At 47.7% G+C, this 17,069-nt stretch overlaps 2 protein-coding genes across 4 annotated transcripts; one reads left to right on the top strand and one right to left on the bottom strand.

Moving 5' to 3' along the window:
- Nucleotides 1-982: 982 nt before the first annotated feature.
- Nucleotides 983-8,593, bottom strand: DNAAF6 (dynein axonemal assembly factor 6; the record flags this gene model as incomplete). The annotated part of the gene is made up of 6 exons (XM_082289716.1): nucleotides 983-1,118; nucleotides 2,653-2,738; nucleotides 3,529-3,625; nucleotides 5,490-5,595; nucleotides 6,701-6,764; nucleotides 8,495-8,593. The coding sequence occupies 6 exons, from the start codon at nucleotides 8,591-8,593 to the stop codon at nucleotides 983-985; spliced, it is 588 nt and encodes a 195-aa protein (XP_082145842.1).
- A 938-nt stretch (nucleotides 8,594-9,531) lies between these two features.
- LOC309577409 (nuclear pore glycoprotein p62-like) lies at nucleotides 9,532-16,248 on the top strand. Of its 3 annotated transcripts, none has more exons than XM_082289409.1 (12): nucleotides 9,532-9,863; nucleotides 10,653-11,041; nucleotides 11,310-11,387; nucleotides 11,856-11,990; nucleotides 12,172-12,276; nucleotides 12,701-12,809; nucleotides 12,964-13,108; nucleotides 13,500-13,549; nucleotides 13,670-13,804; nucleotides 14,179-14,290; nucleotides 14,818-14,884; nucleotides 16,036-16,248. In XM_082289409.1, exons 1-12 carry the CDS (start codon nucleotides 9,571-9,573, stop codon nucleotides 16,125-16,127), a joined length of 1,710 nt encoding a protein of 569 aa, XP_082145535.1. In that variant the 5' UTR covers nucleotides 9,532-9,570; the 3' UTR covers nucleotides 16,128-16,248. The 3 variants fall into 3 exon arrangements, with proteins under 3 accessions (XP_082145535.1, XP_082145534.1, XP_082145533.1); XM_082289408.1 differs by having other exon boundaries at nucleotides 11,307-11,387; XM_082289407.1 differs by having other exon boundaries at nucleotides 11,277-11,387.
- Nucleotides 16,249-17,069: the final 821 nt, after the last annotated feature.

Here is a 17,069-nt window from a genome sequence, read left to right as displayed (position 1 = left end):
TTCCACCCCAGAAGAATGCAGGACTCAAGTCATTTTGCTCTGAAAGTACTCACAGGTTTTTGGTTTAAGTGTAGCATTAATATGCCAGGGCCTGCTTGTCCTCTCCACTTTGATCATTGAGCAAGTACCTTTGTTTCCTGCAGGACTAACAATGTTAAATGAATATATTTGCCCAGCAGCTACTGAGAGAAACATCTAGACTGGACCTGAAGGCCAAAGAGCAGATTTTGCAGCATTTCACCCCTTTGAGAGAAGCTTTGTTATGCAAAGTTCCTCTTATATCAACTTTTATGAGGTCTCTCAGAGCTTAATATAGAGAAGGCAGACTCAAAGATAACTGGAACTGTTCCTTAGAACCTATTATTTTATTAATCAAGAAAGATCAGAAGAATAGCTGGAGGGACAGCAGGTGAATAGACAACACTGAACCATAAATTGTCAAAAACTGTTCAAAAGAGCTGAGACGTTCAGCAATCCAACTACAGTTGGTTAACTTGTTCTGCCAGCGTAAAGGAGCCTCAGATGTGCATATGGATCCCTGAAGAACTTTGATCTTCTCACCAAGAAATAGGTAAGAGAAGATTCTGAACTGGCCCCAGTCCCAGCACTGGAGTCCAAGCAAGGACAACAGTTGCAAGTCTTGAAACGGTACCAAAGCACCAGACTCATTGTCCAGAACCTCACTGTGCTACTTCTCAGCCACAACCACACAAAAGGCTTTCTCTGGCTTCCAGAAATCTCCCACTTTCTGATTCACAGGGTCTGTATCAGACTGAAGGAACCAGAAAGTTAACCAGAGCAGTGTAAGAGCCAGACAGCGTCAGCTTTTAGAACCTGTGGGTGCTGTGCTCCTCCTGACTAATTTCTCCAGAGACATTCCCCCTGGACTGTTCAAGGGAAACAATCTACTACTGCAGAACAAGCTGGGTTTCAAAAACACTTCTAACTAGAACCTTAGTTTTTGCAAACTCTCTCTATCTCTCTATTCATCAGAAGAATTTATGAAATCAAACTTCCTTGATACTCTCAAGGTGACTTCCAAGGTCTCCTCGTCAGAGAGAAAACGAGCTCTACCCTCCTTGCTGTTCACAGGGTAGGGGAGGTGCAGCAGCAGCTTCCTGTAAAAGAAGACACAGGGAATGTTGGTGTCTCAGATCAGGTGAGCAGTTGAGATGTCATTGCAAGTCACTCCTGCAATTTCTCAATCAATATGCCAGGGAAGGTTATTCCAATAAATCTCCTTCTTGCGACAGGTTGTGGGGTACCTGCAATACCTCATGCACAGCTGGACTGGCCCTGAAATATTTCCATCACCTAAAAGCAGCTTGGCTTAGAAGCAGACCCAGGACTACAGAGTTGGAAGCAGTTCCTTTGAGTCTTCCTCCCCATCTGTGGGAGAACAGTGTTTTTTAGTATGTGGAACTTGACATCTTGGTTGTTTCTTTCATACTGAGAAGACTTGCACTTATATTTGTAAAAGCAGCACTGGTTCAGGCTGTACCCAAGCAACCATCAGATTTATGGTGAACTTTTTATTTGCTAGGCTTGTGACTAGAGACAGCTGGGTACTGAGAAGATAATGGCAGATCTGAGTCACCAAAAAGATAGAATTGCAAAAGGAAAAGGATGCTGAGGTTTTCCTACATCTGCACTATTGCATTAAGCTACTTCTTTTACTGCCCATAGGTTCTGTAAATCATTAGCTGAACAATTATTCCTCCCAATTTTCCAGTTTCAAAACTAACATTACTAAACTTTCTTCCACTCCTGTTGCATCTTTGAGTTAAAACCAAGCACAGGGTAACTCAGTCTGCCTGGTTTTGGCTGTGAGAAAAGTAGCTTTTCTATAGTTAGCCTATTGGGGACTTATTTGAGCCTTAATCCATGGCTTGCACCTTGAATTTATCTGCAGAAAGCTATTCACATATAGATCTTCCCACATCCCATTCAGTGCAGCAAGTCAGCCCAGAGAGGATTAAGGTTTCTTATGAAAGCAGTCTTTGTGAAGAAGGACTTCAAGCAAAACAGACATGGGAATTATCTGGAAATCTCAGGCAGGGCATTGCACGCTGAGGGAGAGATGGAGGAAGACTGAGAAGTCCAAGAGTGTATCAGTCAGCTGATTATCCCTGTAGGCTTGAAAGAGCTCTACCAAAAAAAAAAAAAAAAATCAAAGGAAATCTCTTTAGGAAACCTTGTAACATTTCCATCTCTGCATCTGTGTTTGGATATGTCCATAATTTGGCTTTCAGCTACTGAAAATTTATCTTTTTAAACCTTTTTAAACCACTTTTAAAACCATCTTTGGTCATATATATTTGTACAAATTAGTATTTAGAAATCCTAGACAAGAAGTCCTTCAAGACTGTGGGCAGCTCTTTGCCAGATGTTTTGGGCCCTTGAAGCCTTGTTGTTTAAGTAGCCAAATCTGTCTCAAAGCAGTTTTTTACTAGACAGTATCACAAATTCAATGCCAGCACATTATACACCTATGGATGGACTATGGGTGATTTTTTCTGTATCTATTTCTCACGAGCAATGAATAGTACAATCATTAGCTTTGCTTTCCACACAGCCTGCAGTTGAAAGCTTGGCTAAACCTCATTTCAAACAAGGTATTAAGTGTACTTGTATCAATTGTGCTACACTTACTTTTTGGGAGTTCGAAGGTCAAGAACCTTGTCCTGGATATCTAATGTGATGTCTGAGTACTTTGTGTCTGGCAGCTTGATTTTAATCTGAAATGATGGGCAGAGGTAAAGCTGTGATTACATATGTTGCCCTAAAAGCCATAAAAGATCTCATTTTCATGAATATTTCAATACTAGTATCAAAGAGCAACATTTTGAGTAGGTAATTTGTATCAGAGAAAATACGACAGTGATAATCACTGCTTTCAATAGCTCAGTGATGTGTATTGATATCCTACTCTCTTCCAGATCCTGAGCTGCTAATGTGCTTGACAGGTGTTCAACATCCAGCAAAAGCCTCAGGCTTTGTGCATTGCAGGGACAGTTTGCTTCTGCTAGAAAGATAACACAGCAGTTCTACCTGTCCTGGAGCTCAGAAGCCAGGGAGGTCTTTGATTATATAAATATGAGGCAGGATCTGATAGCTGTAACTTTAAAGGCTGTCAGCATTGTAGCATTCTGCTAGCCCACATTCCTTGTAAAAAATGCAGGAAGATGAAAAAAATCTCCTTCCCAACCCCTCTCCTCCCCAAAATTGTGTCCGAGATGAAACTTCATCTTAGAGCTATGTTTTATTCCCTTCCAGTTTATATGGGGCATATGCATTTGCACAGATTCCCTTGAGCACACTTGGTCCTTGAGCAGATACACAAGTTCCTCAGGTTAGCAACTGTAAATGTCACCTTCAAATGCTTGGAGAACCACAAGGAAATGCTACAGGAGGTCAAAGGCAGCGGTACAGCTTGATGTTTACATTCTGTCCCTCAAAAAGATGGGAAGATGGAAAAGGACAGAGAAAGAGCACAAAGAAGGGATCAGAGCTCCAGGCTCAGCTCACCACTATATCCTCACAGCAGGCTGTGGAGGGGTCTTTCCCCGTCATCCCAAAGAAGACATCCTCTGTTCCCACATGCTGCTTGAAGAAAATCTCATACCTGAGAAAGAGAAGTCATTGCCTAGCAATACTGGAGAAGGGGCAGGAGACTAAAGGAGACTGTGATTCTCAGAGGACTGTAAATCCCCCTCACATTGTCTCTCCTTTTTTGCAGTCTTCCTTCAAGGCTCCAATCCATCTGCACTGGGTTCTGTTCAGAGCCATGACTGAGACAGCTGGAAGACAGCTGAAGATTGTTGACTCCACCTTCCAAAGCACTCACCATGCTGCCTCTGCTTCCCTAACCAACCTTTGCACGATCAGGAAATGCATCCTAAGTGGATACAATACTGATTCAAACCATTCAAACACTACAAACTCTTGGGGAACGAATTTGAAAGGGGGGATGTCACAATTATGTGTGCTCTGTTCTGTACTTTAGCATATTCTTGCAGCTTGAGCACAACATTCTGTTTTGCATTCAGCCAACATTTATTTTCTTCTCCTTCACATCTACAAAATGTAGAGTCACGTATTCCCTTGCTCTTGATAATTAATGAATGAGGAAATGAAAACTAAATTTGTATTTATAACATATGCTACTCCTACTAAGTTCAGCAAAATTAGTGGGGTGGAACACTTGTCTCAGCTGGCAGAAAGTGTGTGGAAAGCCTTTCACATCTCCATTGTGCACCTGCATATGTAATAATTCCTAAGCCAATGACAAATGTGTCTAATAGCTTTGGATGCACCTCTGCAGCCATCTGTTCTCCTTTCAGGACATTTTCTTTGCTTCATTTGATGAACTATTATAAAGACTTATACTCTCTCTTCATCTGTGCAACATGGGTCACAAGTGCTTGAGGCTGGAGAAGCACTGCAGAGGGGAAGGGTCAAAGAATGTAATGAGAAAAGCTTCTGTTGTGCCCACAGTACAAAGAGAGCATGTTCTATACCTGACAGGAGACCATTTCAAGGACAACTGTGCATGAGGTTGAAATCCAAATAATTTTCAGAAAGGCTGAGTCCCCGTTCATGTGGGTCTCAGCCCTGTGTTTAACTGGGAAATTGAGTATCTCATTTTCAGAAAGGCTGAGTCCCCGTTCATGTGGGTCTCAGCCCTGTGTTTAACTGGGAAATTGGACACCTCATGTCCTGATTCATGTGCAGGGGAGAGGGAAGATTCTGGTGTACAATGTGCAGCTTCATGGGCTACAGTCCATCTGCTCCAGCATTTAACACTCCAGGATATGGCATTGGAACAATGATTGGAAATGCAAAAGCTGCTTTATGGACTGACCCTCAGGGCTTTCTGACCTCTACAAACTACAAGTTATCTGCCTGATTATATCCATTTCAAGAACACTTTTGCTACTGTTTTTCTATGAGCAAGGAAAAAGGCTCTGGTTTTAAGTTGTGCTTTGACAGACTAAGATTGAATGACAAGATTTAAGAGCTCAAAATTGCCTGCACACAGCTTTTCTTCCTGCAGTACTATTTGTCTCTAAAGAGCTTAAATCTTTGAAATGCAAATATACATTGGAGTACTTTATGAATTTATGAGTACGGAAAAATGGATGCATCTCGGTTGCAGCAGGAAAAAGCAGGTATTTCACATAAATGGCATATTTTAAAGTTAATAAATCGTTTTTCTGACCTACTTCCCCTCCTAATCCCACTTTATACAAGTAACTGACACTGCATGTAAACTTATGACAGGAAAAAACAACACTACGTTTCTGTTATGAGATCAGAAGGTTTCAAGAGAGGGGTTAAAACCATTCCTCACATGTTGCTTTAGATGCAACAGTGATATTCTTCCTTTCTTCTTGCACAACACGAGCTTTCAGATGGCTGTAGATGCTGTTTAACTCATTTCCATTAATGCTATGTAAAGCCCACACAGGCAGTCTCAGCTCTCTTACTCTGGCTTTTCTCTAGGGTCCCAGGTATCATCAAATTCAGATCCTTCTGGGACCTCCTCTGTATTCCAAATGGTTTTCTTGTTTTCAGATTTCACTTGAAAAGTACCTGTAAGTGCGGAGAAAAATCACACTGACACATTTTGAAATGTCTCTGTTCCTTAAGGTTTGCTGAAAGCTTAGAATATTTTCCAAGAATGAAAAAAAAAGAAAAAGAAAAAGAAAAAGAAAAGCCATTTCTAAAGCCTAGAAAAGTATTTCTAGGCTTTAGAAAAATCTTTGCATTAAATGCATTCTAGGTAATGATTACAGTCTTCTTCACCTCACTATCTTATGAATGAGGATTTGCAGAGGGAGGATGTTTTCCTTTCACTTAAATCTCCTTTACCCAACCTTTATTTCCTGGAAATCCTCCTCTCTGGCATAAAATATCTAGCACTTCAAAATGGGCAAAGTGTAGAAGGATGAAAGACTAATCTCCCACAAGCCCCCTGACAAGAGATTTTTCAGTGAGCAGTTATTCACAAGAGGACCACCTCCTCACACAGAAATCCAATTCTTCCCATTAATTATTGGGCACACTCCAGACAAGGTGATTAAGACACACGAAAGTCTATGGGCAGGAAGTATGGTTTATGTCTATCCTGCATGGAAAAATATTCTTTTAGTAAGCTGGTAAATGTGAAACTTGGAAGTTTTTTAGAGTAGAACCTCTGGTTATTGTTGGAATCCCAAGCAAAAATAATCTGTTATATTTGCCACAGTTCCTTTCCTGCAAAACTCACCCTGGCCCTTGTTGGCCTTTCTTAGGGCTCATAACTAAGCTGCTCAATAACGTGACAGCATTAGCTCAAAAAAAACTTAACTTTGCCAAGACTTTACCAAAACTGTCTTTCTGTCTTACTTATATGGAGGTTTTGCTGCTCAGCTGTGATCTCTGCAGCCCCTAACCAGGCTGCACTCTGAACTGTTATTATCTCCACTGGAGGCTGCTCTGGCATTTCCCTTTCTGCTTCACTTTGCATGTTTTACAGTTAAGCTTTCAGGAAAGGAATAATTTTACAGTGTAATTGTATGAAATGTCATGCTATGCCCATCTCAAAGGTCAGTGACCACTTTTTACTGCAGCAAACCCTTCAGTGGTATCTTACTACAGCTGTTACAGTCTGCTGACATGAGACTGGATGCCAAAACATACAAATAATCCTCCTTACTGGTGGTCTCTTTCTTTACTGGTCCAACACTCCCAGGAGTCATGGCACCAACAGAACAGCGTGGCTGCAAAGAAAGGCAAAATGATCTTAAATCAATTTTCATAGAGCCAAACTCAGTTACAACCATAATGTCAGTAAATATAACATGCTGTCTGAGCTCAAACAAATCCCTGATGGAACTGAAAAAGCATTATCCCACAGTTTCATGATGGAACCACTGGATGTTCTCCCTGCCTCACTCTCTCTCACACAGCAGAAAGTGACCTTGACATGCTGGGTTTAAGCAGGACTCACAGAAGCCCAGTAACACAGACAGATGTGCTTTGTGAGTTTTGGTTTCCATGGCATTTTGGCAAAATTTCCATACTTTGCCTGCCATGAAAATATTACAGGAAACCAAGGGTGCTACATGAAAGCCCCATCACAGCATTTTAATTCCTTTTTACAGTAGAGATCATGAGGCAACAGCATTTTCCTCTAATTATGAATCAATTTGGTGCTAATAGGCCAAAGTGAGGCATTTCTCTATATATGAAGATTCCTTGGTTCGATAAAAGTGCCTCATATGCACAGAGCATTAAATTAAATCAAAATAAAGATTTCAATTTACCCAGATTGACTCAGACTTAATTGACATCCCTCGTGGCAATTTTCCATTCCTGTCTCTGAAGTGTCATTCATTTTATTAATAAGATGTAAACAAATTATTTTTAAAATCAGGATGTTTACTGCAGAGATGTACAGCAATAATGCTGGGTTTAAAAGGCAGGCATTAAACAGTTGGAGGATAGTTGGAGTGTGAAGGACCACATCTGTAACCCACTGAAAGAAACCTTCAAGGGATATGCACCCCTTTTATCCCAAATTATGACATGTGTTGCCACTAATGGGGCTGGTCAGCTCTTTGTTGAAGAGTGATTTGGAGGAACACTGAGGCATTTGCCATTTTTGTTATCCGTTCTTTTTTTTTTTTTTTTTGTTATCCATGTCATAATATGATCTGTTCAAAATCCTAAGTGACTTGGCAAAGTTTTGAGTCTTCACAGAGGCCTTCTACATTGTTGGCACCTGTGGGGTTCCTGGGAATATTTCTTCCCAGCACTCAGGCAGGCCTAGATAAAAGCAGCGGTTGTGTGTTGCAGGAATAATGCATGTTCTCCAAACACTGTGATCTTCATCTGCTCCTGAGATGAATTGATACAGAAGAACACATTCAGATATTTCTCTCATTATTCCTTCAGATTATGCACCTTAGCATGATTATCCACCTTTCCCTATTTTACAACCACCAAACTACATATTGTACATCAGTGATCAATTATCTCTACAGTTCTTCAATGCCTGACATATAAAATTAATACACTCAGTTGCCTCTGGATATTTTGGTCCTTACTCAGAAGTTGAGTAGCAAATTTTCCCCTTCATATGAAGTATCTGGCTGTAATTGCCTTCATCTCCAGCAGAGTTCAGGGAAAAAGTAGGGGGAAGTCTGAAGTACCTAAAACTCTTTCAACTCCATGCTCTCATTTCCTTCAGGCTGAAAAATTTAACCTCCCTCATACGCTGTGCTCACAATGTCTCCCTGTTTTCCTGGGGCATCTTGCTCATACTCTCCCTCAAGAGCTTGTTACTCTTAAAGTACCCTCTCGCTGTTTCAGTCAGTCCAACACCTTCCCAGGTTTTCATTCTGTTTTTACTCCCTCTGGAGAAAAAGAGATTTGCTCCTCCTTTATTAACAAGATAGGGCTATGGTACTAGATGCAAAAGAAGCAGCAACTCTTATGAAAAGCTCACCACATCATCATCATCATCATCATCCTTGTCTTGTGCATCATGCAGCAGTTTGGCAAGGCTCTGCAGAGAAGAGCCTGAGAACACACTGTCCATGTCCATACTCACTGCTCACCTGTGCAGAAAAAACAAGTGACAGATGAAGCAGCAACCAAATGTGCTTTGAACAGCCTGTAAAGCACAATTTTCCTGCTGTGTGTTTGGGAAGGAAAAGTTTAGCCAAGTTCCTGTATGTGTGATGACAAAACATGTAAAATGGAACATAAAATCATAGAATATGCTGAGTTGGAAGGGACCCATCAGGATCAGCGAGTCCAACTCCCGGCCCTGTGCAGGACACCCCAAGAGTCCCACCATGTGCCTGGGAGTGTTGTCCAAATGCTCTTTACAATGTGTCAGCCTTGGGGCTGTGGCCGCTTCCGCGGGGATCCTGTTCGAGTGCCCGACCACCCTCTGCGGGAAGAACCTTTCCAGACAGCCAAGCTTTTGTTGCAAGGACAGCTCGAGCCTCACAGCGACTCCTGCAGGAAACCCGGCAGAACTCCTCACCGCGTCTCTGCCCACCCGCCAGCCTTCGGACCGCCCCAGCGCCGGGAGCACCCAGGAGCGAGGGGAACCGCAACGACCGGGGAAAAGGCTGGGCACCGCGTCCCCCAACGCCGCCCCTCCGGCCCGGTGTCCCCGGTCCCGCACCCCCGACCTGCACCCTGGTCCCGCATCCCGGCCCAGTGTCCCCCCTGTCCCGCACCCCGGTCCCGCATTCCCGGTCCCGCATTCCCGGTCCCGCATCCCCGGTCCCGCACCCAGGCCCGGGGTCCCCTCCGGTCCCGCAGCCCCGCCCGCAGCCGCGTCCCCCGTCCCCACAGCAACACACACACGCCCCGCCCCCTCGCGCCCGAACAGCCAATCGGAGCCGCGGAACCGCGAGTGGCGGCCGCATTGACCAATGGCAGATGAGAGAGGGGAGACGCGGGGGCGGGGCCGGGGCGCGGCGCGGTGACGCCATCGCGGCGCGCGCGGTCGCGGAGCCGCCGCCGCGCCTGAGGGAGCTCGGCCCGCGCCGCCGCCGCCGCCGCGCCATGAGCCAGTTCAGCTTCGGGGCGGCCGCGCCCGGCGGCGCCTTCAGCCTGGGCGCGCCCAGAGCGGCCGCCACCACGACCACGAGCGGCTTCGGCTTCTCCTTCTCCGCGCCCGCCGCCTCCTCGGGCGGCTTCAGCTTCGGCAGCGCGACGGCGCCGGCGGCGGGCGGCAGCCAGCCCGCCGGGCTCTTCTCCTTCAGCAGGCCGGGCACGGCCGCGCAGCCCTCCGGCTTCAGCTTCGGCTCGGCCAGCGCGGCCCCCGCGGCCCCGGCAGCCGCCGCCTTCCCGCTGGGGTGAGAGCCCGGGGGGCCGGGAGGGGGAAAGGGGAGGGGGGCTCCTGTCGGTGCTGAGCGAGGGCTCTGCCGGGGATTCTGCAGGGAGCGAGCCTTGGCTGCTGTGCCTGGCAGTTCCCAGCGCCCTGCAGCGATCGCCTCCTTGGGAAAGTGCTCAGCGAGCCCTGTGGCCCGTCCCGGCGGATGTTTTCATGGGGGAGCTCTTCCACGTGTTGGGAAGCAGATGTTCCACGCTTCCGTCTGTAACTGGCGTGGAGACGCTTGCACAAGGAGATGCTAAAGCTTTGCTAACGGATATAAAACGTCTGCTCCTCCTGACCCGAATCTGGAGGGCTCAGAATTGGGAGTGATTTGTCCTTAAGGAAAGGCTGTGAGTTCTGAAGTGGTTCTGCAGAAGTGCTGCCGTCAAAGCTTGCCAGATGGGAGCAGTGGGAAGGGAGCTAAAAAGGGGACGAGCAGAAGAAACCCAGCCTTGTGTAGAGGGAGCGGAAAGGGTGATTGTGAGCTGAGAGAAGGAGCAGCTTCACTTATGCTGCCATAAAATGGCCTGTGGTGCCTGGCTGGGTTGAGGTAGTGAAGGGAGAGGCAGTAGAAAGAGCCCTGACAGGGGATGGCAGATGACAGCAGCTGACAGAATCTGTTGTCAGAATGGGAACACAGACGTGCCCAGGTGTGCATCTCTTTGAAAGGAGGCTTCTGCTGTCAGCAAAAGGTCAGGGAGAAAGGCAACTGTGTACCTGAGTGCATGTGTATCTCAAGCAGACTGGCTTCTTTTCTTTTCTTCCCTAGGGCAAATACTCCAAAAGTGAACTTTGGAGCCAGCACTGCCACTCCAGCTGCTGGAATCACAGGGGGCTTTTCTTTTGGTGCCCCAGCTGCAACCAGCACGCCCTCGAGTCAGGCAGCAGCCCCGTCTGGCTTTGCCTTTGGCTCTGCTGGCGGCAGCAGCAGCAGCAGCACGGCTCAGTCTGGGACAACAGGAGGGTTCACCTTCTCCAGTGGCACCACGACTCAGGCGGCAACAGCCGGGTTCAGCATCGGCACCGCGGCCCCGCAGGCGACGTCCGCAGGGCTGACCTTTGGCACGGCCCCTGCGGCTGCTGCCACCACCAGCACGGCCACCCTGGGAGCTGCCACCCCGTCAGCAGCCCCCTTCAGCCTCGGGGGGCAGCCCACAGGTGGGTGAGCAGGCTGGGGGTGCAGCTGCAGGCTGGGAGCCTTGGCCATGGGGGGTATCTGAGGGTGCAGTGGAGGAGCTCTGCAGCCTCTGCCTTCTGCTGGGGCAGAATGGAGCGAGGGCTGGAGCCAGAGGTGTTTCTCCTCGGCCTGTCCTGGGTCTGCAGTGCTGGGGAGCAATTGCTCTTTAAGCCTGTAGGAAAGAAGTCCATCTTTGCCTTTTGCTCCTGCATCCAGGTCTAACCTTTGGGTCACTGCCTTTAACAGCAGCCACGAGTACAAGCACGGCAACGCTGAGCACAGGTACCAGCCAGGCACCCACCCTGTCCTTTGGAACCAAGCTTGGAGGTAGGAAGCTGGGTTTTTTTGGGAAACAATTCCTCAAGGCTTTGTGAAATCTGATGCACTCCTGGCAATATTTGTCTATTGGAAGTAGACAAATATCTTATGCTGGGGTGTGGGAAGGGGCCAGAAGTGTTTGTTCCTCTGAGCTTGCCCTGGCAGTGCTGATCTGGGACAGCTCCTAGAGCCATTGGACAGCATGTCCTGTATTTTTCCTTGTGTCCCACGGGCCAAATTCTGTTCTGTACTTGTTTGGGGAGCACAGTGGAAGGGAGGCACAATCCTAAAGGGGACATTGGGAAAGAGAGGGAGCGGAGAGAGGGTAAGAGGCAAAGGGAGTTAAAATGCTGACATCCCCAAGAACCTGGTGTAGCCGGGCAGTTTGTGTCACCCTCTCTCTCAGCAGCGTTGTTGTGCAGCGGGTGGGAGCTCAGTGAGCTCTGCTTGTACAGATGGAGCTGTTTCTCTCTGCAGTCACATCCACAGCTGCCACAACGGCCTCCACCAGCACCAGCACCACCTCAGTGCTGGGCTCCACGGGGCCCACGCTGTTTGCGTCCGTGGCCACTTCTTCAGCCCCCACCTCGGCCACCACCACGGGCCTCTCACGTGAGTCTCTCCAGGCAGGTTTATCCCTGGGGGAGTAAATGAGCAGCGTGGCTGCTGCTCCCTGTGGGTGCTGGAGCTGCTGCTGCTGCAGTGGGAGGGGGAGCAGGCTGGGCACGGCTTTTCCAAGGGGCCCTGCATTGCATGGGTTATGCAACCCCTTGATGGTGTCTTCTCTTTACAGTTGGTGCCACTTCCACTGCTTCCACGGGGACAGCCAGCCTGGGGACACTTGGGTTTGGATTAAAAGTTCCTGCAACAACAGCTGCCACAACAAGCACTGCCACTGGTAGGAGTGAGATGCTGAAAGTCGCTGAAGAGAAGGGAGCCTGACTTGTGAGAGTAGCAGCAGAGCAGTTGTGATTTGTAAAGCCCTTGAGTCACTGAAAACAAGAGAGTCTGTCTTTCTCTGATGCTTTTCCATCTCTTTGTGAAAACATAGAATTCTGTCATCCACTGCAAGGGTTGCAGGGGAGGAACTGGGTGTGCTGGTAGTTATGGGCTCTAACAGTAAGACTTGAGGGGATTGAGAAGGGCGTGGGCTTGGCATGTTTTCATTCCCTCCCTGACAGAGGTGGGATTTGCTGTTGGTCCCTTCAGAGGGATCTATTGCAGCTCCTACAGCCCTGGGCAGTGCACCCTGGACCTGTTCTCAGTTTGTGAGGTACCAGGTGCGTCCTCCTCTGTTGCTTGACTTGAATCTCTTCTTCCAGGGACCACATCTGCTTCTGGCTTTCCTTTGAATCTGAAGCCATTGACTACGACTGGTGCCATTGGAGCTGTGACCTCCACAGCTGCCATAACCACAACCACCACAACCAGGTGGGTGTTTGTTACCACTGACCCTTTCCTGCCTGGGGCAGGAGCAGCTGCAGTGCTGGTGATGGGATCTGGAGGAGGAGGGGGAAATGAACGGTTGCTGTCGTGTTTCTCTTTCCTGACCTTGTGCCCTGTGCTTGCCCTCGCTCCCTCTCAGTGCCCCCCCAGTGATGACTTATGCCCAGCTGGAGAGTTTGATAAACAAGTGGAGCCTGGAACTGGAGGACCAAGAGAAGCACTTCCTCCATCAAGCTACACAAGTCAATGCCTGGGACCGGATGCTGATAGAGAATGGAGAGAAGGTGAGGTGACCCCCACTGGAACCTCATTCTGCTTGCTCAGGTCCTTAAAGGCCTCTGTGTTACAAGCCATCGAGTGGGACTTTCTGCCTGCAAAAGAAATAGATGTGAGCTCCACCTGGGTGCTTTTCACAAGCTCTCCGTGTGTTCTGGCCTTTAGGCCTTGGTGTTTGGAAATCTGTTCTGTGACTTTGCCCTGTGCTACCAAGTTCCCTTGGGGGGGATCATTCCAAGCTGAACCTCCCTTATTCCATCTTTGGTCTGTAAATCTTTATGGAGCCATCTCTTGTTTCTAGCAGAACTTGCATGGTGCTGCTTTCTCCCTCCCACCTCTCTTCTTTGCTGAGCTGACTTGAGAGTTTCCAAGGTGTAATGAAATGTCTTCTGTTTGCAGATTACTTCGTTACACAGAGAAGTAGAGAAGGTGAAGGTTGATCAGAAGAGGTAGGAGACTGTGAGCACTTGAAATTATTTTCTTTCTTCTCTGCGTTGTCCTGCCATTGTGTGACAGCTCTGGAATGTCTGCAACATGAAAGGGAAGCAGTTGGCATTTTCTCTTTTCAGACTGGATCAGGAACTGGACTTCATTCTGTCCCAGCAGAAGGAGCTGGAGGACTTGCTGACCCCTCTGGAGGAGTCTGTGAAGGAACAGAGCGGGACCATCTACCTGCAGCACGCGGATGAGGAACGGGAGAGGACGTGAGCACAAATCTGCTGGGCATGGGGGATGAGCAGTGTCCTGTGGTGATATCAGTCAGCAGGAGGCAGAGCTGCGATGTGTGACTGTGTTGAACAATGAATGGCTGTTGTCAGATAATTAATCCTGTTTCATGCATGGCAACTTAGATTTTATTCATAGTCCTTTGCTTTCTTGCTTGTCTGTCTCCATGTATCTGTTAAGAGTCAGGGTTTGGGAGTCGCTTCATGTGGGTGATGGAGCCTCTCTGGGTGCTGTTCCCGGGTCTGCCAGCCTTGGCTGCAGATGTGGAAGCTCATTCTGATTGCCCATAGCTGGTGCAAGTCTTCAAAGTTCTCCTCAAACCTTCTGATCTTGGTTCTCGTGTGCTCTGCAGCTACAAACTGGCTGAAAACATCGATGCTCAGCTGAAGCGCATGGCACAAGATCTGAAGGACATCATTGATCACTTGAACACATCAGGAGGCCCAGCAGACACGAGTGACCCAGTAAATGCAAGCTTTTATTTTATATTGCTGAGGAGGCAAAGGATATTGACATAATTCTAACTCTTCCTTTGTCCCCATGTGGATACTCCACTCATACTTTTTCTTTATACTGTTTTTATATCCTCATAAAACAAGGTCTGAATAACCAGCTCTTTCTGATATCTATTAAATTGATTTTGGTGCTCCTTATGGCTTTACTAAGAAGGTTTTTTTTCAGTAAAAATTTCCTTTCAGCATTGCTGAGTTTTTCCACATTCATTTGTAATTTTGCCACTTGAAGCCAAGGATGTTGAATGTTCTGCTGGTTCCTTGGTCTCAGTTAAAATAAGCCAAAGCCACAGACACATAATCTAAACTATGCAGTCTTCTTGCTGGTAAGGAGAAGCAAAGCAGCAGGGCTGCTGCACAGGCTTCCCTGGGCAAGTGGCTGCTGGTTTAGGGAAGCTGTGCAAGGAGAAACTTGCCCTTGACTCCTCTTAATGTTCATGCAGTGTCACAACTGACTTGCATCTTCTCTCTCTGCTCAGCTCCAGCAGATCTGTAAGATTTTGAATGCACACATGGATTCCCTGCAGTGGATTGACCAGAACTCAGGTGAGATTTCTCCTGCAACCTTTTGGGAATGTGAATGGGAAGCAGGAGCACGTCTGTGAGTGTTTGTTGTTCATCCCTGAAGCTGCCTGAGGAGTCTTCCTCCTCACCTTCAATGTCACTGTCCCTTCTGTGCTGGATTCTCCTGCTGTGCCTGATTAGAGGCCTCTGCTGAGAAGTAATTCCTGGCAACTGCAGCTGTTTTACCAAAAAAGCCCTGCTTGAAATGCATCAGTGCAAAGCAGAGAACTTGAAAACCGTATTCTTCATTCTGTCAAACTAATGTTAAATAGTCCAACTTGTAAAAGAGATGGGGTTTGCCTGTGGAGCAGGAAAATTGATGAGGGGAAGTGTGTGTGTTGAATATTACCATCCTTCCCACTCTGAAAACAGGAAGCCAGATCCAGGTAAGATGGAGCAGCCTGCATTGATCTGCACATGGGGTAACTGGAGGAATAATGTGGGAATTTCACAGCCTCAATAGCTTGAGATCCAGTGCAGAGTGGGAGATGCACTCAGGAGCAAACACTTGACCAGTGGAGTGAATGTTTCTGGTTTGGGATTCACGTTTAGCTCGGGCCATACTAAAACAAGACAGAAAAAAGGGACTTTTCTCCTCGGGATTGCCTCCTGGTGAGGGATTCTGGAATTCTGGGCCGTTTGGATTTCTAACTGGTAGCAGCCACACGGGGGCACGGCAGAATAAAGCAGCTCTGCTCTCAGCAGCTCCAGAGTGCACTGCCTGGGCCAGAGTGCTGTGAAAAGCTCACACCTGGTGTGAAAGCAGGCCTGCTTCTCCATGTTCACATAGAATTATTGGCTTAGGTCAGGATCTAATTAGGTGTTTTCTTTCACAACATTTATGCTAAGCTCCACATTCCAAACATGCCTTTTTCAGGAAATCTGGTACAGCTTCTGTTCTACCTGAATTCTGGCTTTACTGAATGTATGTGAAAATAGCCATCTGTTTCCTTTAAGTTGTCCTAGAAAGGAGACCCATTTTTCCCTCTGTCATTCGCTAATGAAGAAGTTGCTTTGTCCACTGTCAAATCTGAGTGACTGTCAACAAGAAAATGTTTTTCTTTCTACAGGCAAAACTGGGCAGGGTTGTGTTCTGGGGTGACTGTGACATGAATTCCTTGTTTCTCCCACAGCTGTGCTGCAGAGAAAGGTGGAAGAGGTGACAAAGGTTTGTGAGAGGCGCCGCAAGGAGCAGGAGCGCAGCTTTAGGATCACGTTTGATTGAAACACTCCCATGTTGAAAGGATGAACATAAAGCCTTGACAGAAAACAGAGGTGTTTGGGAACTGAGCACTGAAATGAGGACCTGGCTTTGTTTCTTTTCTTGCAATAAAATGTGTTGTTTGTTCAAAGCCCGTCTGTGTGGTAGTAGGACTGGATTTCACCTGCTCCCATCAGAAACTGCATGAAGTTTGTGCAGTAAGTGTGTGCTCTTTGTCCTTTAGCTCTGCCTGCAGACTGGGGAGATAACACAAATGCTATCTTGGAGGGCTCTGCGTGGTTTTGCACGGCCTGGTTTTGGTAGTGGGAGGGGGCTGCAGGGGTGGCTTCTGTGAGAAGCTGCCAGAAGCTTCCACCATGTCTGGCAGAGCCAATCCCTGGTGGCTTCAAAAGATGGACAAGTTGCTGGCCAGGGCTGGGCCAGTTAGAAATGGTGGTAATGCCTCTGTGAAACAGATTTAATAAGAAAGAAGAACATAATTCTGGCTCAGTTTTAATTGTGGCCAGAGAAGAGTGGGGTGAGAACATGTGAGAGGAACAACTGCAGGCACCAAGTCGGAATGGAGAAGGACAGAGGGGGAAGAGGTGTTCGGGTGCTGGGGTTGAGATTCCTCTGCAGCCCGTGGTGAGGACCATGGCGAAGCTGCGATTCCGCTGGAGGACCACGGGGCTGCAGAGCCCCATGCCAGAGCAGGCGGATGCCTGAGAGGAGGCTGTGAGCCCGAGGTAGAGGTGCCCTGTCCTTGAAAGACTGATGAACTCTCCGTGGCAGTGACCCACGCTGCTGCAGTTTGAGGGGGGCTGTCGCCTGTGGGATGGACTCACATCAGAGAAGTCCACAGAGAACTGTCCCCCGTGGGAGGGACCCCACGGTGCAGCAAGGGAACGACTCCTGTCCCTGAGCAGCAGAAGCCCCGGGGGCTGAACTGACCAAAACCCCCATCGC

This window comes from Coloeus monedula (genome assembly GCF_965178545.1).
Source record: "Coloeus monedula genome assembly, chromosome: 12".
NCBI lineage: Eukaryota > Metazoa > Chordata > Aves > Passeriformes > Corvidae > Coloeus > Coloeus monedula.
This window is presented reverse-complemented; position numbering and strand designations above follow the sequence as displayed.